At 48.3% G+C, this 27,104-nt stretch overlaps 1 protein-coding gene across 15 annotated transcripts in view; it reads left to right on the top strand.

Annotated features, from left to right (window-relative positions):
- Positions 1–27,104, top strand: part of dmd (dystrophin) — a 3,042,490-nt gene that overhangs the window by 1,290,693 nt on the left and 1,724,693 nt on the right. For all 15 annotated transcript variants that reach the window (XM_072513983.1, XM_072513987.1, XM_072513978.1 and 12 more), the window contains 2 exons: positions 3,288–3,500; positions 22,822–22,935. In XM_072513983.1, coding sequence (XP_072370084.1) covers positions 3,288–3,500; positions 22,822–22,935 — 327 coding nt within the window. The remainder of the gene's footprint in view (positions 1–3,287; positions 3,501–22,821; positions 22,936–27,104) is intronic.

The following is a 27,104-nucleotide window of genomic DNA, read 5'->3' as shown; positions in this document are numbered from 1 at the left end:
TTTTAACAGTGCTGAAAAATACTGATAACAATATGGATTGCGTAACTCTTTCCTCCCCAGTCTGCCAATTTAAAAAACTGATGAATTTTCATGGGAGTATTTGTATTCTCAAAAGCTCTCGCTTTTTGTAGGGGGTCTAAGCATAGTTTAGTGCAGCTCATGGGTAGGACATAGATCAGGATCATAATGGAAGGGAATAGATCAATTGCATCACCAACAACTTCAATATTAAGTATTCCTGCAATCCTACCCTCAGGGGCAATTTAGCATGGCCAATCCACCTAACCTGCACATCTTTGTACTGTGGGAGGAAAGGTGAGCACCTGGACAAAGCCCACGCAGACACGGGGAGAATGTACAAATGCTCCACAGACAGCCACTCAAGGCCAGATTCAAACCCGGGTCCCTGGTGCTGCGAGGCAGCAGTGCTAACCACTCTACCACCATGCTGTCCTGCCAAATTTGCCAACATTGCAGATACAACTTATGGTACCTTTATTCAGCTATCCGAGGACCTGGCAACATCATTGTTCATCCCATCAGGCTACATTTGAATCCATTATTCCTCTGCGTTTGGGGTTACTTGACTTAAGTAGAAGAGTGCAATAGATTTATTATTAGTTACTTGAGACATTGAATTGGTTCAATTTGTGAATTTTAACTATTGGGGCACAGTCCAATGCCCTCTATGACATATATATATTGATCAATGAGGGTATGGGGCGGGATTCTGAGGGGATCAGCGGGGCAGGCAACTCCGGCGCGAAGGAGTGGTGTGAACCAATCTGGCGTCGGGCTACCCCTTCAGGGGCTAGTCCGGTGGTGGAGTGGCTTGCGCCGCGCTGGCCAGCATGGAAGGGGCTTGGCGCCATGCCAACTGCCGCCGAAGTGCCTCCGCCGGTCGGCGGAGTTGGCGCATGTGCGGGAGCGCCAGCGTGTGCTGGCGCCATCCCAGCGCATGCGCAGGGGGGATTCATCCCCACGTCGGCCATCGCAGAGGTCCACAGCAGCCAACGCAAAGGAATAAAGTGCCCCCACGGCACAGGCCCGCCCGCAGATTGGTGGGCTCCGATCGTGGGCCAGGTCACTGTGGGGGCACCACCCGGGGCCAGATCTACCCGCGCCCCCCTGAGGACCCCGGAGGATGCCCGCGAAGCAAGGTCCCGCAGGTAAGTACCTGTTGTAATTTACGCCGGCGGGACCGGCGTAAAACAGGCAGCCACTCAGCTCATCGCGGGCTGGAGAATCGCCGGGGGCGCCGCTGCTAGCCGCCGCTGAAAGGCGCTGCGCAATTCCCGCACCCGCCAAATCCCCGGTGCCGGAGAATTCAGCAGCCGGTGGGGGCGGGGCAGGGGGGGGGGAGAATCCCGCCCATGAGTTTACAACGCTAAAGCAGGAAAATGTTTTAAACAAAATAAAAATTTTTAGAGTACCTTATTTGTTCCAATTAAGGGGCAATTTTGTGTGGCTAATTCACGTACCTTGCACATCTTTGGGTTGTGGGGGTGAAATCCACGCAGACACGGAGATAATGTGCAAAACTCAACGTGGACAGTGACCTACAGCCAGGATCGAACCTGGGACCTCGGCGCCATGAGGCAGCAGTGCTGCCCCTAAAGCAGGAAAATGTTGAGCACAATCAGTGATTATTGTGGTCTGGGTTTTTCCAGCCCAATGGAGACAGGCTGAGAGTTGAGAGAACGAATGAAATGATAGTGGAAGGAATCGGTTGGAATCAGCACTGAGTATCCAGTTATATCAATTAAGGGTAACTTCCCAGCATTTTGCCCCTGTCTGAAGGCGCTGCTGTCAAGTTGGCAGGCAGCCATGTGGGGAGGCTGCTAGGTAAAACCGGCAGCATGGACAATAGAGGCCCCTCCCCACTCTTCCAAAACCAAATCTCTCACAACCCTATTCATCCACTACCGACAGTCGGAATCTGCCTGTTTGTCCCAAGCATGATAAAAAAATTAATTTACCTGATTTTGGACTTCCTCTCCCTCTTCCCGCAGCCTCACCATTAGCCACCTCAAACAGTTTTTAATATTTTTAATATTTGTTAATATTAACTGTTGGTATATGATGATGCAAATAAAAAAAATTCTTTACTATTGTCATAAGTAGTACATTAACACTGCAATGAAGTTACTGTGAAAATCCCCTCATCACCATACTCAAGCGCCTGTTCAGGTACACTGAAGGAGAATTCAGAATGTCCAAATTACCTAACAGCACATCTTTCGGGACTTGTGGGAGGAAACCGGAGGACCCGGAGGAAACCCACGCAGACATGGGGAGAACGTGCAGACTCAGCACAGACAGTGACCCAAGCTGGGATTCGAACCAGGGACCTAGCGCTGTGAAGCAACAGTGCTAACCACTTTGCTACCATTCCACAACATGTCTCTTATCTTCAGTAAGTTTATTCTGCAGCGAACTCAGCAGAGATGCAAACCCCATACAAATTCCCCACAGCAACTGGTTCAGCTGTGTCCATTTATGCTCATGGAGGTTGAAGCTAAAGTCTTTACCTTTCTTTAATAAGGCGATTAGCTTAATCATGTAATTCCCAAAGCATGCTGATACATTGACACATGGACAACAGTGATGCAGTTTAGATGCTGCCCTTTGGGCTGGCATTCGTGGGGTGGGGTTGCATTCTCAAAATGCTGGTGGTCCCAGGGGGTTGGCCTTTTAATCAGTCACTGCTGGTAAAATGAAACCGATGGCCATAATAGTCTGAAGCGCCCAATCATGTTTAACCTCAGAAGTTGAGCAGACTTAGGCTTGGTTCGTACCGGATGGGAGGCTGCCTGGGAAATACCAGGTCCAGTTTGCTTTTGCTGCCAGCAGAGACTATTCACATCACCCACTTACCACATGATTGATAGACAGTCAATTTTCCCTTCGATCTAGCCCTCTCCTCCCTCTCCCTTTTCCCAAAACAACACCTCATCAGAGTTTCTTTCTCCAACTTACTATCTCCCCCACCATAATTAACTTCAACCCAGGGTCCAATGCTTCCTTGCACAAGTTTGCATTGAGCTTTCAGACCTGGGGGTGGGACTTCCTACCTGCAGAGGAAATCCAATTCATGTTTTTTTTTAATGGAAAATTAAGCTAAATCGATAGTGCATCTAAAATGCTGAAATCATATTCTTTGCTCGAGTCTTAAAAAGGATGAGAAATATTTTGTTTGCTTAATTTGAAACTTCATCTCCATTTTTATGATTCCCACAACTTCCTTAGAAGACTTTCTAAAAATCTTCTTAAATCTTCTTTTTGAGGTTTTACAAGGGTCTTTCCAGGAGCAACAGAGTGGCCTGAATTATCTCACCACAGCTGCAGAAGAGGTATCTAGAAAAGCCCCAGCAGAGGTCAGCCAGAAATATCGATCAGAGCTTGAAGGAATTGTTGGCCGTTGGAAGAAGTTGAGTGTTCATTTGATGGAACAAAGCCAGAAACTTGAGGAACTGATGACAAAGGTGCAGCAGTTTCAGGTTGGTACAAATTCTGGATTTTCTTGTAATGGATGAAGAACCTGGCAAGCCAAATTGCATATTGATTTGCACCTCACAACAATGGTCGTGTCCAACTGCACCACTGGTGGAATTAGCATACTTAAGTATTGGCATCAACTGCTTTTGAAAGAGAATATATACACAGAACTAAAATGTGTAACTTGATCCAGTCTGTTGCAGAGTAATTGAAATTGTAGGCAGGTGCCAGGGATCCAAGACACAGCATCAACACTAACACGTTCAGAGATCACCCAGTGCTTATATTACCCAGTTGAGAGATCAGCTGGGATTAACACTACCAAATTCAGGGATCACTCCGTATTAATGCTACTCAGTTCAGAGATCATCCAGTGTTAAAAATGCTGATTTCGGACAGCACCCAGTGTTAACAGCGGCAATTCCAGAGACCAACCAGTGTTAACATTGCCGAGTTCAGAGATCCCTCAATATTAACAATGCCGATTTCAGAGATCACCCATTGTTAACAATGCCGATTTCAGAGATCACCCATTGTTAACAATGATGATTTCAGAGAGCACCCAGTGTTAACAATGCTGATTTCAGAGATCACACTGTGTTAAAAATGGCGATTTCAGAGATCACCCAGTGTTAAAAATGGCAATTTCAGAGAGTACCCAGTATTAATAATACCGAGTTCAGCGATCACCAAGTGTTAACAATGTCGAATTCAGAGATCACCCAGTATTAACGTTTGTAAATAACAAAGGGGATGATATACATAGAACATACAGTGCAGAAGGAGGCCATTCGGGCCATCGAGTCTGCACCGACCCACTTAAGCCCACCCTAACCCCGTAACCCCATCTAACCTTTTTGGTCACTAAGGGCAATTTATCATGGCCAATCCACCTAACCTGCACGTCTTTGGACTGTGGGAGGTAACCGGAGCACCCGGACGAAACCCACGCAGACACGGAGAGAACGTGCAGACTCCGCACAGACAGTGGCCCAGCAGGGAATCGAACCTGGGACCCTGGCGCTGTGAAGCCACAGTGCTATCCACTTGTGCTGCCCAGTTGTTTATGTGTTTAGAAGTTCCAGGGCAAAGGGTTCACCAGGCGGTGGCAACCGTTCGTCGAATACCTCACAGAAAGATAGAGGGAATGGAAAAGAAGAAGGCAGCAGCAGCAGCCCGGGGGGGAGGAACCAGAAGGACTCTCAGGGTTGTTAATATACATGTATAGGTCGTTGCTATAAATAATTGCATATTGGACTGTTAAATCATATTTTTGGAGAGTGTTTATCTGAGACAAGGCAGTTGCCATTTAGTTTTCGTTTTTGTTATATATTATTTATTCTTTGTTTATAAAACAGGTCATTGTTATTTATACTGTTATATTATTGTGTAAAGGTTACACAATGTACTGTGATGGTTGACCAAAAATTTTCAATAAAATATTTTTTAAAAAAAGAAGTTCCAGGGCAAGGCTACAATACTTATGTGTGCGTTGTAGCGGTGTTTATTAAGGAAGAGGAATCTGATTAAATATAATTGAAGTGCCGATGGTCGAGGTAATTTATGGGGGAAAATTGTTGGGCAGGATATACTGAAAAGATTGGCTGTGCTTAGACTGAATATGTCACCTGGTTCAGATGGATTACATCACAGGTTCCTAAAGGAAATGGTAGTGGGGATAGTGGGAAGCTTTCCATGATCAGAGGATTAATTGGGGAGTGATAATGCGGCCTCATTACTCAAGAAAGGATGTAAGAACAGTCCAAGCAACTACAGGGCAATTAGGTTAACAACAGTTGTGAGGAAGGTGTTAAAAACAATAATCATAGAAAAAACTCAGAGGTTTGATATAATTAAGGATAGCCAGCAATTGTAATTAAATCAGATTTGTAAAAGGCAAGTCATGATTGATGAATCCAACTAAATTTTTGATGAACTAATTGACAATGTTGGTGAAGGGAATGCAATGAATGTTGCCCATGTGGATTTTGTTCCGATCCCAGCTGATACTACTGGACAGTCAGGTCCCAGAGCAAAACCTCGGCTCGATAGATTGTAACCTTTATTTTTTCTTTAGACCAAGGGTGAACAGAGTCACAGGACAGCCGATGAACTTTTAACAAAAGAATAAAACATTTATTAAACATGGAAACTTAACTATAATAGACTACTCTTTCACCCCAGCCATATCTTTAGAGATATATAGACTTATAAGGATAACACAAATTACAGAATATATCTTATATTCTAATGTTCTTGGCAAGTACACAGTCCATTAAACCAACAGGTGAAATGTGGTCAGACTCACCATACGCAGAAACTAAGTGGCAGATGCCACCCAAAAAAATTCTGTGGATTTCTCAGCAAATTTCCCCAGATGGTAGTCACACTGTGAGCCAACTGGTCCGACTGGAACTCAGGCTTTCACAAAGGTTTTCAATCAGCACTCCCGAAGAACACACTTTGGAATCTTCTCCCAAACAAAACTTTCTCTCTGGTGCCTTCACCAAGGATCTACATCCAGTTTTTCAACTTCCCGTTTCTGTATTCCTCTGCTCTGGAAAACAACGTGCATTCAAATGTCTACAGAATCTCTCGGGTACCCATTCAAACCAGCAGAAGACTACTGCTTCAGTGGCTGTATTACAATGTCATCTTCCTTTTCTACCTCAGATGTCTGGCTTCTCACTCGCCTACATCTCTAAGTCTGCACCTTGCAGCCCTGTTTTAGCTGGGGGCCGCTTATTGCTCCTTTAACTTCAGTGAACTCGGCTTCCGGTTGCGGCTATGCGGAGCTAAGCCGCACGATTCGGCAGCTCCCGCTATCACGGACTTTCGGGCTCGTTAGAGGAGCCCCAACGGAATTTTTTTCGAAGACAACCCGTGGGGAAGGGAAGAGAGAAGTCCCCCTTCAACTTTTATGGACCGGACCAGAAGTGAAACGGCCAAAAAAGCGGCATTGGAGCAGCGGGAGAAGCGAGGGAAAAAAAACAAAATTACGGCGGCCGGGGACAAAGCGGAGTGCGGGCCAGAGCTGCAGGAGTTCATCAAGCGCTGCTTCGAGGAGCTGCGCAAGGAGATGCTGGCGCCAATGCTGTCGGCAATTGAAGGACTAGAGATGACCCAGAAGGCCCACGAGGTAAAGATCCAGGAGGTACAGAAAAGAGTCAGTGAGAATGAGGACGAGCTCTTGGGCCTGGCGGTGAGAGTGGAGCAGCACGAGGCGCTACACGAGGTGGGCGGGAAGACTCGAAGACCTGGAGAACAGGTCGAGGAGAAAGAATCTGCGGATCCTGGGTCTCCCTGAAGGAGTGGAGGGGGCCGATGCCGGGGCATACGCGAGCACGATGCTCGGGGCGATGATGGGCGCGGAGGCCCCTTCGAGGTCGCTGGAGCTGGATGGGGCACACCGGGTGCTGGCGAGGAGGCCCAAGGCAAATGAGCTGCCAAGGGCGATGGTGGTGAGATTTCACCGGTTCACGGACAGAGAGTGGGTCCTGAAATGGGCCAAGAAGGAGCGGAGCAGTAAGTGGGACAATGCAGAGATCCGAATATACCCGGACTGGAGTACGGAGGTTGCAAAGTGGAGTGCGGGTTTCAACCGGGCCAAAGCGGTGTTGCACCGGAAAGGAGTGAGATTTGGAATGCTGCAGCCAGCACGACTGTGGGTCACATACAAGGACCAACATTATTATTTCGAAATGCCTGAAGAGGCGTGGACCTTCATTCAAACCGAAAAGTTGGACTCTAACTGAGGGTTTGTGAGGGTGGGGGGGATGTTTGAGGTTTGATGTGTGATGGTTGTTGTATATAGGGGGTCAATCACACGCAGGAAATGTTACATGGACTGGGGAGAGAGACAGGAGCTGCGCCAGAGGGGGCGGGGCAGGCTTTGGAAATCGCTGGGTTTTTCCCGCGCGAGGGAAGAAAGGCGGGAAGGGGAACGGAGGACGCAGACTGATTGGGCCACACCCACACGGGGAGGTCAATGGGACGACGGGGGAAGCCGGGGTCAGCAGGTGTCAGCTGACTTACGGGAGTGATATGGGGGGAGCAAAAAAGCTAGACAGGGGTCTAGCGGGGAGGGGGGAAGGGGGGGGGAAAGGGTTGCTGCTGCACTGGCCGAAAGGGAATGGGACACAGAAGAGGTGGTTGGGGCGGGGGTCCCCCGGCTGGGGGACTGGAGGGCGAGGGAGGCGCGGACACGGGACTGGCCTAGAAAAGGAGATGGCTAGTCGGCGTGGGGGGGGGGGGGGCGGGGTGAGAGCCTCTCCAATCCGGCTGATAACGTGGAACGTGAGGGGTCTGAACGGGCCGGTGAAGAGGGCCCGAGTGTTCGCGCACTTAAAGGGACTGAAGGCAGACGTGGTCATGCTCCAAGAGACACATCTGAAGGTGGCGGACCAGGTCAGGTTAAGAAAGGGATGGGTAGGACAGGTATTCCATTCGGGACTGGATGCGAAGAATAGAGGGGTGGCAATATTGGTGGGGAAGCTAGTGTCATTTGAGGCCAAGACTATCGTAGTGGATAATGGAGGGCGATATGTGATGGTGAGCGGTAGGTTGCAAGGGACGTGGGTGGTGTTGGTAAATGTATACGCCCCGAACTGGGATGAAGCTGGATTCATGAAGCGCATGTTGGGGCGCATTCCGGACCTGGAGGTAGGAGGCCTGATAATGGGAGGGGACTTCAATACAGTGTTGGACACTGCACTGGACCGCTCCAGATCAAGGACTGGAAATAGGCCGGCGGCGGCCAAGGTGCTTAGGGGGTTTATGGATCAGATGGGGGGAGTGGACCCATGGTGGTTTGCAAGGCCGCAGGCCAGGGAATTTTCTTTTTTCTCCCATGTGCACAAACCCTACTCCCGGATAGATTTTTTTGTTCTGGGCAGGGCGCTCATCCCGAGGGTGGAGGGGATGGAATATTCAGCCATAGCCGTTTCGGATCACGCCCCGCACTGGGTGGAACTGGAGCTGGGATAGGAGAGGGACCAACGCCCGTTGTGGCGGCTGGATGTGGGACTGCTGGCAGATGAGGTGGTGTGTGGGAAGGTGAGGGGGTGCATCGAAAGGTACTTGGAGGCCAACGACAATGGGGAGGTGCGGGTGTGGGTGGTATGGGCGGCGTTGAAGGCGGTGATCAGGGGAGAGCTAATCTCCATCAGGGCTCATAGGGAGAAGACAGAGGGCATGGAAAGGGAGAGGTTAGTGGGGGAGATTTTAAGAGTGGACAGGAGATACGCAGAGGCCCCGGAGGAGAGATTACTTGGGGAAAGACGACGGCTCCAGACGGAGTTTGACCTGTTGACCACAGGGAAGGCAGAGGCACAGTGGAGGAAGGCGCAGGGGGCGACCTACGAGTATGGGGAAAAGGCTAGTCGGATGCTGGCACACCAGCTCCGTAAGAGGATGGCAGCGAGGGAAATAGGGGGAGTCAAAGATGGAAGGGGAGCCACGGTTCGGAGGGCGACGAAAATAAACGAGGTATTCAAGGCCTTCTATGAAGAGCTGCACAGATCCCAGCCCCCAGCGGGGTAAGAGGGGGTGAGACGATTCCTAGACCAACTGAGATTCCCGAGGGTGGAGGAGTAAGAGGTGGCTGGTTTGGGGGCACCAATTGGGTTGGAGGAGCTGAGCAAGGGTTTGGGGAGTATGCAGGCGGGGAAGGCCCCGGGACCGGACGGGTTCCCGGTGGAGTTCTACAGGAAGTATGTAGACCTGTTGGCCCCGCTACTAGTGAGGACCTTTAATGAGGCAAGAGAGGAGGGGACCCTGCCCCCGACAATGTCGGAAGCGATGATTTCTTTGATCCTAAAGCGGGACAAGGACCCACTGCAATGTGGATCGTACAGGCCGATCTCGCTCCTCAATGTGGATGCTAAGTTGCTGGCAAAGGTGCTGGCCACGAGGATCGAGGACTGTGTCCCGGGGGTGATCCACGAGGACCAGACGGGATTCGTAAAGGGCAGGCAATTAAACACTAATGTGCGGCGGCTCTTAAACGTGATAATGATGCCATCGGAGGAGGGAGAGGCGGAGATAGTGGCAGCTATGGACGCGGAGAAGGCCTTTGACCGAGTAGAGTGGGAGTACCTCTGGGAGGTGCTGTGTAGGTTTGGGTTCGGGGGAGGGTTTATCAGTTGGGTTAAGCTCCTTTACAGTGCCCCGGTGGCGAGTGTAGTGACGAATCAGTGGAGGTCGGAGTACTTTCGGTTGGGACGAGGCAGGGGTGCCCCCTGTCCCCCCTGTTGTTTGCATTGGCGATCGAACCCTTGGCCATGTCATTGAGGGAGTCTAGTAAATGGAGGGGGGTGGTCCGAGGGGGGGAAGAGCATCGGGTGTCGCTTTATGCGGATGACCTGTTGCTGTACATGGCGGATCCAATGGAGGGGATGGTGGAGGTCATGCAGACTCTAAGGGAGTTTGGGGAGTTTTCGGGCTATAAGCTCAATGTAGGGAAGAGTGAGCTCTTTGTATTACAGGCAGGGGACCAAGAAAGAGGGATAGGGGATCTACCGCTGAGGAGGGTGGAGGGGAGCTTTCGGTATCTGGGGATCCAGATAGCCAGGAGTTGGGGGGCCCGACAGGAACTGAATCTGACGAGGTTGGTGGAGCAAATGGAGGAGGACTTCAAAAGATGGGACATGTTACCGCTCTCGCTAGCGGGTAGAGTGCAGTCGGTCAAAATGGTGGTCCTTCCGTGGTTTCTGTTGTTGTGTTTCAGTGCCTTCCCATCGTGATCACCAAGGCCTTTTTTCAGAGAGTAGGTAGGAGTATTATGGGGTTTGCGTGGGCGAATAGGACCCCGAGGGTAAGGAGAGGGTTCCTGGAACGCAGTGGGGACCGAGGAGGGTTGGTGCTGCCAAACCTAGGGAGCTACTACTGGGCAGCAAATGTGGCGATGATCCGCAAGTGGGTGATGGAGGGAGAGGGGGCGGCATGGAAGAGGATGGAGATGGCGTCCTGTAAAGGAACGAGCCTGGAGGCGTTGGTGACGGTACCGCTGCCGCTGTCGCCGACAAGGTACACCACGAGCCCGGTGGTGGCGGCAACGCTAAGGATCTGGGGCCAATGGAGACGGCACAGGGGTGCAATGGGAGCCTTGGCATGGTCCCCGATCAGGGGTAACCACCGGTTTGTCCCGGGGAAGATGGACGGGGAGTTTAAGAGCTGGCATCGGGCGGGGTTTAGAAGAATGGGGGACCTGTTCATTGACGGGACGTTTGCGAGCGTAGGGGCACTGGAGGAGAGGTTCGAGATACACCCCGGAAATGCCTTTAGATATATGCAGGTGAGGGCGTTTGTGAGGCGACAGGTGAGGGAATTCCCGTTGCTCCCGGCACAAGAAATTCAAGCCAGTGTGATCTCGGGTGTATGGGTCGGGGAGGGCAAGGTGTCGGCAATACACTAGGAGATGAAAGAAGAGGGGGAAGCGCTGGTAGAGGAGCTGAAGGGTAAATGGGAGGAGGAGCTGGGGGAGGAGATTGAGGAAGGTCTGTGGGCTGATGCCCTAGGTAGGGTTAATTCCTCCTCCTCATGTGCCAGGCTCAGCCTGATACAATTTAAGGTGGTTCACAGAGCGCACTTGACGGGGGTGAGGTTGAGTAGGTTCTTTGGGGTAGAGGACAGATGTGGAAGGTGCTCAGGGAGCCCGGCGAACCATGTCCATATGTTTTGGTCATGCCCGGCACTGGAGGGGTTCTGGAGAGGAGTGGCGGGAGCAATATCTCAGGTGGTGAAAATCCGGGTCAAGCCAAGCTGGGGGCTAGCAATATTTGGAGCAGTGGACGAGCCGGGAGTGCAGGAGGCGAAAGAGGCCGGCATTCTGGCCTTTGCGTCCCTAGTAGCCCGGCGAAGGATCCTGCTAATGTGGAAGGAGGCGAAGCCCCCCAGCGTGGAGGCCTGGATAAACGACATGGCTGGGTTCATAAAGCTGGAGAGGATTAAGTTTGCCTTGAGAGGGTCTGCGCAGGGGTTCTACAGGCGGTGGCAACCGTTCCTAGCCTATCTCGCGGAGCGTTAGAGGAAGGTCGATCAGCAGCAGCAGCAACCTGGGGGGGCGGGGGGACGTCCTGGGAGGGGAGGGGGGGTGGAATGGGGGATTGCCTGGGGGGTGGATGAGCAAGAGATAACATGAAGGGCTTGGGAAACTGGCACGTGCGGGAGAGAGCCAGTGTACAATGTTACCATGTATATATCTTGCTCTGTGCGATTTCTTGTTATTTTGTTACGAGGGGGGGGGGGTTATTGTTTGTAGGGGTGAAAAATTGTGTTAAAAAACTTTCATAAATATATATATTTTTTAAAAACTTCAGTGAACTGTTTTTTGTCCCTTTGACTTCAGCCTTCCTGGGACTTTCCTCGTTTATTTCCCTGGTTTCTGGAGCTTTCTGTTCTTTAGCTTCTTGGACTTGCTTTCTGCCCCTTACTTTATTGTCCTGCCTTTACTGGCAGCTTCTGTGAAAAGATTCTTGCTTTTCAGTTACCTGCTTTCAACTGAACTCTTAACTGCTTCTGTTTTTCTGTTGTTGCCTCTGGTTGCCAAGCAACAGCTTAAGTTTGTTTTAAAGCCTTTAATTGCTTCAATGTGGTCAACCTTTAATTACAATGCAAGCAAAGTTTTAGATGAAACTAAAACCTGTAGACTTGCACACAGCTGTGTTAAACATGAAGCTAAACTAAACTTTCAACCCTTTCTTAGGACACAAATATTGAAACACAATTTATGCTTCAACTTAAGTCTTATTCCTTACAATTTACAGTAAAAATTTGGCAAAGTCTATCGTAAAAAGCTGGGTCATAAAATTAAGTCTAATTGAATAGGAGGACCAAATTGAGGATAGGAGAAAGCAAGTCATGATAAATGCTTAGTTTTTAGACTGGAGGTTGGTTGACAGTAGTGTTCCAGAGTGTCAGTGCTAGGATTTTCTGCTTTTTTGATTTGTATTAAAGACTTGGATGTTGGGATACAAAGTTAAATTTCAAAAATTTCCAACAATACCAAACTTGGAGGATCGGCAAACAGGGAGGGTGATACTAGTTGGCTGCAATAGGACATCTGCTTGCAGAAAGGGAAGGCCAGTGGCAGGTGAAATTTAATTTAATGCGGAAATGTGAGGCAGTGCCTTTGGGCAAAGGAACAGGGAGAGGCAATATAGACTTAATGGCACAGTCCTATAGAGTGTTCAAGGGCAGAGGAATCTGGGAGTGCATGCACATAGATCTTTAATGGTGGCAGACCATCCTGAGAAAGTGGATAGCAATGAATACGGAATCTTGAGCTCCACCTGATGAAGGAACATGTGATTTCAAATAAACCTGCTGGATTTTAACCTGGTGTTGTGAGACTTATTACTTTGTAAATCGAGTCATTAAGTACAAAAGCAGGTACATTAAGCTGAGCTTTTGTAAAGCTCTGGTTGGACTACAACCGGAGTATTGGGTTGAGTTCTGGTCACCGCACTATAGGATAAGCATGGGGGACCTTGAGAGGGTGCAAAAGAGATGTTCCCGAATGGTTCCAATTTTGGGGAGTTTAGCTACAGGGAGTCTCCACTGAAAGCTGTGGTTGCTTTCCTGACAAATCGTGACTTTAATTGCAATTAGTTTTAATGAATCATAGGTCCTACAGAAGTTTCTGAAATAGTCCAAATAGGAAAGCCAGAATCTGGGGCAAAATTCTCTGTAATCGTCGCGATGTCCGCCGACCTGCGCCAAAAACGACGCAAATCAGTCCGGCATCGCGCCGCCCCATTGTAAAAACAGGGACCGTTGTCACTCATCACCGTGAGCGGTATCCCATGCCTGGCAAATGTTTCTTTGCATGCTTTAATCACCGCCTTCGACGTGAGGTTGGACAGTTTCACCACTTCAGGGTAATTGGAGAAGTTGTCGACCAGGAGGACATAGTCACGCTCCTTGGTGTGGAAAAGGTCGACACTGACTTTGGACCATGGGGAGGTCACAATCTCATGTTGCTGTAGAGTTTCTTTGGGTTGAGCTGGCTGAAATTTCTGACATGTGGGGCAGTTGAGGACCGTGTTGGCAACGTCCTGGCTGATGCCCGGCCAACAGACTGCCTCTCGAGCTCTGCGTCGACATTTCTCGACCCCCAGGTGACCCTCATGGAGTTGGCCGAGCACCATAGCTCGCATGCTCTGCGGAATCATAATCCTATCGAGCTTCATGAGGATGCCGTCCACCACTGTCAGGTCGTCCTTGACATTGTACAACTGGGGACACTGCCCTTCTGCCAGCCATTCGTGAGGTGCTGCATCACATGCTGTAGCAGAGGATCCTTGGCCTTTCCTCACAAATTTGGATGACCCTCTCATCAGTGGCCGGAAGGTTGGAGGCATACAATTGCACCTGCGCATTGATTTGGCAGACAAAGTCAGTTTGTTCACACGGTGTGGTAATAGACCTGGAAAGGGCATCTGCAACAATGAGTTCTTTGCCTGGCGTGTAGACAAGTTCAAAATCATAGTGGCGTAGCTTGAGAAGGATTCGCTGTAACCGAGGCGTCATGTCATTCAAATCCTTCTGGATTATGTGGAGTAGTGGCCTGTGGTCCATCTCAACCATGAATTTTGGGAGGCCATACACATAGTCGTGAAATTTGTCTATTCCCGTTTGGAGGCCCAGGCATTCCTTCTCGATCTGAGCGTACTGTTGCTCAGTGGGCGTCATGGCTCTGGAGGCATACGCAACTGGGGCACATAAGGAGGAGTCATCCCGTTGGAGGAGCACCGCCCCAAGACCGTCCTGGCTCGGGTCAGTGGATGTTTTGGTTTCTTTAGTCGGGTCGAAGAACGCCAGAACCGGGGCTGTGGTGAGTTTTGCCCTGAGCTCACGCCATTCGTTCTCATGAGCGGGCAGCCACTGGAATTCCGTCAACTTTTTGACGAGATGGCGGAGGGCTGTGGGGTGTGCCGCCATGTTGGGAATGAACTTCCTAGAAAGCGAAGGACCGCCTTCTTGTCCTCTGGGTTCTTCATGGCGTTGATCGCCGAGACCTTGTCAGCATCTGGCCGCACGCCTTGCTGCGAGATGTGGCCACCAAGGAATTTGATTTCTGATTGACCGAACGAGCACTTGGCTCTGTTGAGTCGGAAGCCATGCTCATGGATTCTGAGGAATACCTGCTTGAGGCGATCAATGTGTTCTTGAGGAGTTGTGGACCAGATTATGACATCGTCAACATAAACGCGCACCCCCTCAATACCCTCCATCATCTGTTCCATGATGCGGTGAAATACATCTGAGGCAGAGATGATGCCAAAAGGCATCCGGTTGTAGCAGTAGTGACCGAACGGGGTATTGAATGTGCACAGCTTGCGACTGGATGCATCCAGCTGTATTTGCCAGAACCCCTTGGAGGCGTCCAGCTTCTTAAAGAGTTTGGCATGAGCCATGTCACTGGTCAACTCCTCTCGTTTTGGTATCGGGTAATGTTCCCTCATGATGTCGCGGTTTAAATCCTTGGGCTCGATGCAGATTCGAAGCTCCCCTGACGGCTTCTTGACGCAGACCATGGAGCTGACCCAGTCCGTGGGTTCTGTGATCTTTGATATGATGCCCTGGTCCTGGAGGTCCTGTAACTGCTGCTTGAGGCGGTCCTTGCGGGGTGCCGGCACCCAACGTGGATCACAGGGGTGCCGTTTGGTTTGAGCAGGATTTTGTATCCGTATGGGAGTGTGCCCATTCCGTTGAACACGCTGTGGTACTGCATGATGATGTCATCAATTTCAGCCTGGAAGTTCTCATCAGGTGAGGCCGTCGCCTGTGAGGATGACATGGTGTGGACTCGCTGAACCAAGTTCAGGAGTTTGCAGGCCAGAGCACCGAGCAGGAATACTCTGTCAGGTCCCACGATCTCAAATCACAGTGTCGCTTTAAATAACTTATTGGAAACTCCAATTTGGCATGTGCCGCTGGCAGCTATGGCATTGCCATTGTAGTCAAGGAGCTGGCAGGCCGATGGAAGGATGCTTGGTCTGACACGAATGGTGTCGAGATCGGATTTGGAGATGAGGTTCGCTGATCCGCCGGTGTCCAGTTTGAAGCAGATGCGAGCCTTGTTGACTGTGAGGACAGCACACCACTCGTCGTCGGGATCCACACTGAAGATCGGGAGGTGTGTCGCTGTCTTGGAGAAAGGCAGCGCATGCTTCGTAATGATGCACATCCAGTATGGAGATTTGAGGCACGCAGCATCAGGATCTGTTGGGCTGTCGGGGCTGGAGTCTGGCATGGCCTGCTGTATTGAACGGACGCTTCTGCGCCGCGGCTGGAATCGCTGGATGCTGGGCAGTGGAGCAGATCTGCAAAGGGCTGCGTAGTGGCCAAGCTTGCCACACTGTAGACACCGTCGTGATTTTGCTGGACATTGCCGCTTTAAATGGGCAGAGCCACAATTCAGACACGTCATGACGCCAACGTCAGCGCGTTCCGTGCGCCATCGCTCATGCACAGTGCGGTCGAACGCCGTACGCACCTGCGCAGTCCAGTCGGCGGTCTCGCCGTCCCCTCGGTCATGGCGCGCATGGCAGGGGCCCGGGAAAATCGCGTGCTATGGCCACTCTCGTCGATACTTAGGCCCTGCATTTGTGCGATGGCCTGCACCCGTTCCGCCTCGTGGGAGGTTAGCTTTGCCGTTTCTGCCACCCTGATGTGGGAGTAGCGATTGCTAGCATGTTCATGGAGAACGCACGTTTCGATGGCGATGGTGAGGTTGAGCTGCTTGACTTTCAGGATCTGCTGGCGAAGGGAATCAGAGTGGACCCCGAAAACGATCTGATCCAGGATCATGGAATCAGTGGTCAAGTCATAGTTACATGACTGCGCGAGGATGCGGAGATGGGTCAGAAAGGATTGAAAAGGTTTCTTACCCTGAAGCCTCTGTTGGAAAATGTACCGTTCAAAGCTCTCATTCACCTCAATGTCGCAGTGGCTGTCGAACTTCAGTCGGACTGTTTTAAATTTTGTCTTGTCTTCGCCTTCAGCGAATGTAAGGGAGTTGTAGATGCGGATGGTGTGGTCCCCGGCTGTGGAGAGGAACAGTGCGATTTTCCTGCCGTCCGATGCGGCCTCAAGATCGGTGGCTTCGAGATTGTGTTGGAACTTTTGTTTGAAGATCCTCCAATTTGCACCGAGATTGCCGGCGATGTGGAGGAGGGCGGACATTTTCCATGTCACCGGATGGCTGTTTGCTGGTCAGCGCTGATTCACTCAAGGTAGGTCCGTCAAATTTTCAGCATCACTCAGCTGGTACCATTATGTGTTGGGTAGGCTAGTTCGAGGTGAACTGCACTTGATGCAGTGTAGCGAGAGACAGACCTCCAACACTTGATAAAATGCAACACGATTTTATTCAACATCCAAACTATTATACATGTTCAACTGTGGGTTGACACTATGCTGACTTGATTGGAGACCTGACACTAGCCTGACCAGACTAACCTAGCTACCACATGGTGTAGGCACTTGGCTAGCTCACAAGCTCTGACTGTCTCAGAGGCTGGGTCCCGAGAGAGCGGGAAAACTGGTGCCCTCTGGCTTTATAGTGGTCGTGTCCTGTCTGGTGATTGGCTGCTCTGTTCTGCGTGCTTATTAGTCATCCTGTGTGTCAATCACTGCCAGTCTGCACTCCATTGTATACATAGATGTATATTATGACACCAACAGGACAGTACCTTTCGATTGACCATGCACCATCTGGTGGCAGAAGTTGATTGGTGCATATAGCAGCGGATGTCCTCGGACTGTCTGCACCAATCAACTTCTGCCACGAGATGGACGTTGATATGAGTTTAGCAGCAAAGCCAGAAGCAGAGCCAAGAGGAGAACCAGCAGCAGGAGCTAAGGAGAGGAGCAGAAGGAGCAGATCACAGGGACTAAAGTAAGAACATTGGATGGGAGACGACAGCTAGGAGCAGTGCCAGAGTGGGGGTTTAAGTTTCCAAGGAATAAGTAGATTATTTTTCCCTCATGATCATCAAGTCTCCTCCCGAATAGACTTCTTCGTAGTGGGTAGGTCTCTTTTCCCTGGGTTGTGGGGGCGGGTGGGGGGGGCGTTCAGGGGGGAGGTTACTCGGGGATCATTATATCGGATCATGCTCTTCATTTTGTGGACCTGATGTTGGAACGGGCTGCTCTCAAAGACCCCTGTAGAGTCTGGACATGGGGTTGCCCGCGGATAAGAGTTTCTGGAGTTTGTGACTGGGTATCCTTTGGCTTTGGGAAGTATATTGAGTTCAACAGAAATTAGGCAGTTTTGTCGTTCAGGCTCTGAGATGCCCTGAAGGCGGTGGTTAAGGGGAGATAATCTCATTTAAGGCACACACGCATAAACCTGGGAAGGTGGAGAGGCAGGGGCTGGTAGACTCCATTCCTGAGGTGGACCACCAGTACTCGATCCCGCCCAACGCCGGAGATATTGGAGTTAAGAGTTGTAAACAACGGGTAAGGCAGTGACCCAGCTGTGTCACTCGAATGGGATTTTCTATGAGGGGAGAAGACCATTCATCTGTTGGCTCACCAGCTGAGGCGGCGGGCTGCCTTCCGGGAGGTAGTGCAGATTAGATACTCAGGTGGCAGGATATTTTCTGCCCCAGAGAAAGATAATGAGGTGTTTGAGGCCTTCTACCATGGGCCACATGAGTCGAGCCTCCAGTTGGGGGCTCATCAATGAAACAATTTCTGGATGGGTTGACCTTCCTGGAGGTGGAGGAGGAGAGGAGGTGGAAGTTGGAGACACCAATAGGACTGGAGGAGATCATTTGGTTCATGCAGGCGGGCAAAACACTGGGTCCGGATGAGTTCTTCATTGAATTTTATAAACAGTTTGCTGGTTATTGGTCCACTTCTGCTGGATAAGTTTAATGATTCCATGTCCCGCGGGGTGTTGCCGGCCACTCTGACACAGGTGTTCCTTCATAATGAAGAAGGACAAGGATCCCGTAAAATGTCAGTCATATCGGCCTATCTGGTTGCGAAACGCTGATGCTCAGCTGTTACTAATGAGGTTGGAATCCTGCCTTCTGGGGGTGATTATGGAGGAGTAGACTGCATTTGTGAAGGGCCAGAGTCAGGAGATTGTTAAATGTTGTTTTGTTGCTTTCCTTAGCGATCAACCTAGAGGTGATTATTTTGATTGATGCGGATGCTTTTGATATGGTTGAGTGGGGGTACCTCTTTGAAATCATGGGGTGGTTTAGCTTCGGGACAAAATTTATTTCAAGGACTAAGCTTTTATATAGGGCCCCACCACGAGTATATGTACTAATGCCCTAAGTTCATATTATTTCCAATTGAACAGGGTACAAGACAATGTCTGTTGTCTCCGCTTTTGTTTGTATTAGCAATCAAGCCTTTGGCTATTGCTTTGCGGATGTCTACAGGATGGAGCAGGATTGAGCATGGGGGGAGGGAGCATAGAGTGTCCTTATATGCGGGCAATCTGTTACTATATATTACGGACCCTCCAATGTGGGGGAGTTAATGGAGCTACTTAATTAGGCTCTTTTTCGGGATACAAGCTAAGTCCAGGCAAGAGTGATTTTTTACAGTGATCCCCGTGGAGGAGAGCTGATCTGGGGAGGCTGCTGTTTCATCTGTGATGTGGAGATGCCGGCGTTGGACTGGGGTGAGCACAGTAAGAAGTCTTACAACACCAGGTTAAAGTCCAACAGGTATGTTTCGATGTCACTAGCTTTCGGAGCGCTGCTCCTTCCTCAGGTGAATGAAGAGGTATGTTCCAGAAACACATATATAGATGTGAAGATGTGAAGATAATGAAGAGGTATGTTCCAGAAACACAACGAATGAACGGACATCGCGCAACAATCACCAGGCAGGAATGTTCCCTTCCAGTCGGGAAACACTTCAGCAGTCAAGGGCATTCAGCCTCTGATCTCCGGGTAAGCGTTCTCCAAGGCGGCCTTCAGGACGCGCGACAACGCAGAATCGCCGAGCAGAAACTTATAGCCAAGTTCCGCACACATGAGTGCGGCCTCAACCGGGACCTGGGATTCATGTCGCATTACATTCATCCCCCACCATCTAGCCTGCGAAATCCTACCAACTGTCCTGGCTTGATGCAATTCACACCTCTTTAACCTGGGGTCACCCCATCTCTGGATCTGTAAAGATTTAATCACCTGCTAATGGTCGCATTCCAAGCATTGTTTGGCATCTTTGAATTTGTCTATATATGTGTTCTGGAACATACCTCTTCATTCACCTGAGGAAGGAGCAGCGCTCCGAAAGCTAGTGACATCGAAACAAACCTGTTGGACTTTAACCTGGTGTTGTAAGACTTCTTGCTGTTTCATCTGGCGAAGACTAGCCTCCGGCATCTGGGTAAAAAGGTGGCCCATGATTTGGCCACACTTCATAAACTTAACTTTTCTCATCTGATGGATGGGGTGAAGGCCAATTTGAAAAAGTGGGATGCCCTCCCTCTGACCCGAGTGGAATGGGTACAGACGGTGAAGATGAATATTGTCTCAAGGTCTTTGTTTTTGTTCCAATGTCTCCCAGTCTTTCTTCCCAAGGCTTTGTTTTGCAGGGTTACAAATTTATCGTATGCCCTATGTTTTTCATGTAAAATCTACCTGGACTGTACGCAAAACAATACTTTTCACTGCACGTCTAAATCTAAATCGATTTCTACTTTTGTTTGGGCAAGTAAGGCTCCTCGAATTCTTGGGATGTTTTTGCAAAGGGATAGGCGGTAGTGTGTGGGGGTGAGGGGGGTGGGGAGGGCTTGGCATTACCCAATCTGTTACGCTATTGCGGTAAATATTGATAAGGTGTGAGGGTAATTCAAAGATCCGGGGCGGGATTCTCCCTTCTGGGACCCGCCAGAAATCGGGGCTCGCAGGGCCCCAGCGTGCGTCCCGCAGCTCTGGCTGCCGGCGGGGTCCTGCAGTTATGCATGCGCGCGGCGGTCGTCTTCGCTCCGGCCCCCACGCAACATGGCGAAACCCAACAGGGGCCCGGCACGGAGGAACATAGGCCCCCCCTGGAATGAGCGCGACCGCCGATCCGTAGCCACCGACCGCAGGCCACCATGGAGGCCCCCCCCCCCGTAGTTGGATCCCCCCACCAGTACGGCCCCCGCAGCCAGACCGCCGAGGCCCCGCCAGGTGCGACCACATGTGAACCACGCCGGCGGGAACTCGGCCCGCCGAGCACGGTCGCCGGAGAATCACGTGCCAGCATAGGAGCCTATTTTGGGTAATTCTCCGCCCCTGCGCCGAGCACGATTTTGACGTGGCGGGTCGGAGAATACCGCCCCGGACTCTATGGAAGCAGATAGAGTCTGAGGGTCCTGGTTATGGTCCACTCCCTTTTTCCCCTGCTACATTCCCTTCTCGTCCAAGAGTGATAGCTACTTTGAGAAATTGATTTGGAATCAGTTTAGGCAGCATTTTAATGTGGGCTCCGATTTTCAGAAACCGTAGGTTCGTGCCATCTGTCTGAGATTCATCATTTAGGGCATGGGAGAGGGAGGGATTGGGGAGGTTTAGGGACATGTTTCTGGAGGGTAGGTTTGCCGTCCTAAACAAGTTGAAAGACAAGTTCCAGCTCCTGAGAAGGAATGTATTTACGTACTTTCAGGTGCATGATTCTTTACACAAGGAATTGGACAGGGTTCTGTCCTTGACCAAGTTAGCATGGGCAATATTTTGGATGCCTATGGGCAGATGTTGGTGACTGACAGGCATCGTTGTAGGAAGTAAAAAGAAAGTGGCAGGATGAGCTGAGTTTGGTCTTGACGGGTGGGGGTGAGTGTAGAGTGAGGCTCTTCACCGGGTCAACTTCACATCTTCGTGTGTGAAGACAAGCCTGGTCCAGTTCAAGGTGGTGCGCAGAGTGCTCCTGACTAGGGCACGTATGAGTGGGTTTGAGTGGGTTCTTCTTGGGGGTGGAGGATTGGTATGTGCGGTGTCCAAGGGGACCAGAGAATCACACACACATGTTTTGGTCTTGCTTCAAGCATGTTAATTTTTGATTTTCCATTTCTGATACAGTGTCAGGTATTTTAGGCATGCAGTTGAAGTCATGCCCGTTGGTGTCCATTTTTGGTGTATCAGACCCACCGGTGCTACAGACGGGGACAAAGGCAGATGTTTTAGCATTCGCCTCGCTAATATCCCAGAGCCAAGTTTTGCTTAGGTGGAGGTTCCTGGTGCCGCTAAGACGTCAGCGTAATTGGGTGCATCTGATGGAATATTTGCATTTAGAGAAGATCAATTTACCATGAGAAAGTTGGGTGAAAGGGTTCTCCTCGTGGTGGCAGCTTTCATATTTTTCAGGGAACTGGTTACTGTCATAGATTAACATAGATTAACATAGAATTTACAGTGCAGAAGGAGGCCATTTGGCCCATCGAGACTGTACCGGCTCTTGGAAAGAGCACCCTACCCAAGGTCAACACCTCCACCCTATCCCTATAACCCAGTAACCCCCACCCAACACTAAGGGCAATTTTGGACACTAAGGGCAATTTATCATGGCCAATCCACCTAACCTGCACATCTTTGGACTGTGGGAGGAAACCGGAGCACCCGGAGGAAACCCACGCACACACGGGGAGGATGTGCAGACTCCGCACAGACAGTGACCCAAGCCGGAATCAAACCTGGGACCCTGGAGCTGTGAAGCAATTGTGCTATCCACAATGCTACCATGCTGCCGTACTGTCAGCTGTTGGAGAGTGGGGTTCATCTTTTTAGTTGGGTTAAGGTTTGCTAAGGTTTTTTTTAATGGAGGGGGAGGAGGTTTTGGGGGGACTGGTTGGTTTCATCATGGGAATAAGATTGTATTGTTGGGGTTGGTTGTATTGTTGTTGGGTTTGTTATAATGAAAAATTTTGTTTGAATAAAATATTTTTTTTAAATCCTGGAACTTGTTGTTTAAAAGCACTTAGGAGAGTGTACCTTCACCACATGAATTGCAGAGGTTCAAGAAGGCACCACCTTCTTGAGGGCAATTAGAGTTGGGCAATGGACATCCACGTCACAATAAATACATTTTGAAAAATCAATTTTTATGCAATAAGATTTGTATGGTTTTTTTCCCCCCAGTAAATGAATCTGCTTTACCTCAATGAATTTGACCTGTTCCCAGAAATATTTCGATCTTTCTAATTCCTGCAATTGAACAGAGTGAGTACTGGCTGTGCAAGACCCCAGTGACACTAAATGAACTGGACAGGGATTGATTGAAAGTTATTGAGAGATTTTGATGGAACTTGTTATAATGGGAATAGAGCCAATCATTTGCAACTTCATATTGGATTGTGTTTTACAGAATGACACAAAAACCTTAAAGAAATGGATGGCTGAAGTTGATGTTTTCCTGAATGAAGAATGGCCAGCGCTTGGTGATTCGGAGGCACTTGAAAAGCAGCTAGAGCAATGTACTGTAAGTAAATTGCCTGCACAACCAATTTTGCTTTTCTTTCAGAAGACATGGCAGCATCATAAATGAGCTGCAAATTTTGAGTGTAATTACAATTGCAGGTCGATTGTTGTCTATTTATCAGATGGAAAGGTATTGGAAGCTAAATTAGAAATAAAACAATTTAATGAATCAGCATTTTTCACTGCGTTATGAACCAGTAACTTTAAAAAGAAAATGAAATATTTTTATTGAAAGATAAAGGCCTCATGATTTCATGGTTAAAACAGAACAATTTTACTATACAAGAGTCAAACAATGCAAACACTATCTTTGATACTGTGTCATGCAGAATCAACATAATTTAAACAGGAATTAACAGGCAGATTACAGTCAATTATAAACTAGAAATTGAGTATTAAATTGAAGTGCGATGAAGACAGCTCTTATGAATTGGCTGAGCAGTCTACTCGGACTTTTGCCTTTAAAACTCTGTCTTCCACATGAGGAATTTCAGATCCTCTCTTTCTCTGAACTGGTCTGATTCTCAGGTGTATAACCAACCCGAGTTACATCACAACAGTCTTCACCGCAAATGGTACATGTCTGGAGAGACTGTTCAACTCAATCTGGAAGGGATAGATCCATCAATGTTATCTTCAAGTAACAGAAATAGCCGCAGCAACCAATTCTCAGCTTCTGGATCTGATCTCTGCTTTCTTCAGCTTGCCTGCACCCCTGGATTCATCAACTGCCGTTACCCAGCTTGGATTGATCTGTCTCCTTTTATATCACAGGGTTCAGTCTGCCGAGACCTTTTGCTTTCCCAATCTCAAGTTTGTTTTTGTTTTGTTAAAAACTGAGAGGGTCAGTTTCCCCTTTCAGTTCCTCTTTTCTCTTTCTCTTTTCACTGAGGGTGTGCCTCAAAAAATACAAACTTTAAAAAAAAAATTCCTCGCAAATATATTAAGAAACTTTTGTTACTATGTGTTTTGGTTATGTTAGAAAATAGAAAATTGGTGGGGAAATATCAGCCCATAACTGAATCAAGGAACTCCCACTACTTAAGGGAGAAAAAACATTCTGCACCACTTTCAGCGTCACCAGGCCATTCAGATTCGACTATTGTGTCTCACAATCAGCCATTCTTCTGCTCTTCATAATGCATGCTAGTCATTCATGGCTGGTACCTTTAGCCAATACTGTTTCAGAAAGGCAGTCTATTATGGTGGACAAAAGGTGAAGACATGCCTTGAGTTCTAATTTTTCTTTTTTTTCCTGATGAAATATAATTGAAAGCCTTATTAACTTCAGTCACAACTTCACCATCATATTGCAAGAAATAAGTAGAAAAATAAATGCCTGTTGTTAAAACAGCAGTTTTCTTTTGTATCTGATTTACATTTAAATGCATTTCAATCACCACCACACTCCAAAGCCAGACTGTGTGGTCCAATACCAAGTGCTGGAACCTGAGGTTGTTTTCTTTTTACTTGTTGAATCAGTAATGAGGAGTGCAATTTAAAAATGGCAAATGATCGGAACTTTTGCAGATGAATGGATAAAGGTGACTTCACACCTCAAGGTACAGAATATCAGCAGGACTGTCATGATAGCAGGACTTTTGGTGGGAAGAGAGTAGAGGTGCTCATAATTAAAATGGTGCACTATTATATACGGGGGTAGGGGCAGTGTATTATGTATTTTAAACATTTACATGTTTGATCTAAGTGCTTCTGTTTATGTGTGAAATATCGTTGAGTTTGTTTGGAAAATACTGCACCAAAGATTTAATAAGAATGTGTGTTCTGACCCCAATCCAGTTAAAAGCAGGGAGTTTGAAATGATATAAGAGTTTCATCAAAAGTGTTTCCCTGAACTGAATAAGAATTTTGAGAGAAGAAATCTCTGCCTGGGGTGAGCAAAGAGCTGAAGCAAGAATGAAAAGAGGCTGAATTTACTGTACTATAACCATAGCTTTGCTCATTATTTAATGGAGGTTCTCAAATTTAAATCAACAGCTATTCTGACAGAAGCTAATTGAGTGATTGTAGACAATTTCGGTGTAAGCATATTTATTTTAATGGTTGTCATTTTTTAGGCTTTGTTTTGCTGTTTGGATATAAATAGTTATTTATTGTTTGAGTCTGAGTGCCTGATCTGTGTCTTAAATGTGCATCATTTCAAAGGGAATTTGGTAGCGTGGGTCAGCAGTAAATGCAGCCAGCAAATTACTGCAACCAGGTAATTGTTCATTCATGAGATAGACACTCTGCGAGGAAAGATGATGTCACTTCTGAATTGTAGGTGGAGAAGCTGGGCTTACAGATACTGATGTTAAGGTGTTCAACAGGAGTTTGCAACTAAAAATTTGGGACCGGTTTAGATCAGTTGGCTAGACAGCTGGTTTTGTGATACAAAGCGAGGCCAGCAGTGCGGATTCAATTCCCATACTGTCTGAGGTTACTCATAAAGGCGCTGCCTTCTCAACCTTGCTCCTTGCCTGAGGTGTGGTGACCCTCAAGTTAAATACCAGACAGCTGCCCCCCCCCCCCCCCCCCCCCCCACTCCCTCACTCAAAGGAAAGAGCAGCCTATGGTCACCTGGGACTATGGTGACTTCACCTTTTACCTTTGCTACTAAAAATACCAAAACTGAAACAGACTCGGGCAGTGCAGGAAACTGTGAGGCCTATATTATTGGATGAAGAAAGGCCTAATGGAGCCATGAAATGTAAAAAGTGATTGGTATTATATTTGTGAATGACGCTGCAAAACTACCTTTGCAAAACAGGAAAAAAATTTCACTGCCCACGGAGGAGATCAAGATGATTAAGTTATTTGTTAAGGTGCTGCACAAGAGATTGCATAAGAAGTAGGCTTACCACGGTTGTGCAGTGGTTAGCTCTGCTGCCTCTCTGCACTGAGGACCCGGGTTCCATCCCGGCCCTGGGTCACTGTCCGGGGTAGGTGAATTGGCCACACTAAATTACCCCTTAAGTGGAAAAAAATTATTGGACACTTTTTTATTAAAAAAAAGAAGTAGGCTTATGAAGATGGGATAATATATTGGCATGGATTGTGGATTGGTTAATGGACAGAGAATAAAGAGTTGGAATAAGTAAACATTTTTGGGATGGCAAGAAGTAAATATTAGAATTCCACAAAGTTAACTGCTTTGGTCTCGGCTTCTTACAGTCAGTTATTTACAATCTTTGTCAAGTCAATGACGTGGATGAGGGGCCCACATTCAAGTTTGCTGAAATCTAGATCAGAAAGTAAGCTGGGAGGAGGATGCAAAGAGGCTCCAAAGGAATCTGGGCAACTTAAATGATTAACCAAGAATGTGGTAGATGGAGTATAATGAAGGGAAGTGTGAAATGATCTGCTTTGGAAGAATGGAGAAAAAGAATATTTTTTTAAAAGATCAGGGGACTAGTTAATTTTGGCATTCAGATGGCTTTGAGGGACCTTGTACACCGATCACAGAAAGTTTACATGCAAGTATACCAAGCAATAGGAAGGCAAATGGTATGATTACCTTTACTGCAAGTTAATTGGAGTATAAGAATCAGAAAATCTTGCTCAAATTGTTTGATGCAACCACACCTGGTGTACAATTTGATCTCCGTTTCTAAGCAAGGATGCACTTGACTCTGAAGTGTCCAACAAGATTTTACGGTTTACTAGATTGATACTTGGGATGAGAGGATTTCGGATGAGAAGGTTGTCCTATGAGGAGCAATGAGTAGAGTGGGTTTCTCTGGAGTTTAGAGAATGGGAGGTGATCTCATTGAAACATATAAAATTCTGTGAGGATAGAGATGAGAAGAAACTACCTCACCCTGAGTGTTGTGATTATTTTGGAATTCTTACCATTGATGACTGTGAACACTCTGTCAATGAGTATATTCAAGCCTGAGATTGGTTGTGTTTTGGACACTAAGGCAATCGAGCAATATGGGGATAGGGTGGGAATGTGGAGTTGATCTAGAAATTCAGCATGATCTAATTGAATGGAAGAGCAGGCTCAATGGGCCTACACTCCTCCTCTTTCTTATGTTCCTATGAGATTCAGTTTAAAATAAGTCAAAGTTTAATGAATGGTGAACAGTATTTTATAAAACAAGAGCGTATCCACTCCTTGCATTTTCGCACAATGTTAGATCTTCCCTTCATTTCCTGAGCTCTCGA

Source organism: Scyliorhinus torazame, chromosome 8 (genome assembly GCF_047496885.1).
Source record: "Scyliorhinus torazame isolate Kashiwa2021f chromosome 8, sScyTor2.1, whole genome shotgun sequence".
Classification (NCBI taxonomy): Eukaryota; Metazoa; Chordata; class Chondrichthyes; order Carcharhiniformes; family Scyliorhinidae; genus Scyliorhinus; species Scyliorhinus torazame.
Note: the sequence above shows the minus strand (reverse complement) of the source record. Positions and strands in the feature narration are given on the sequence as shown.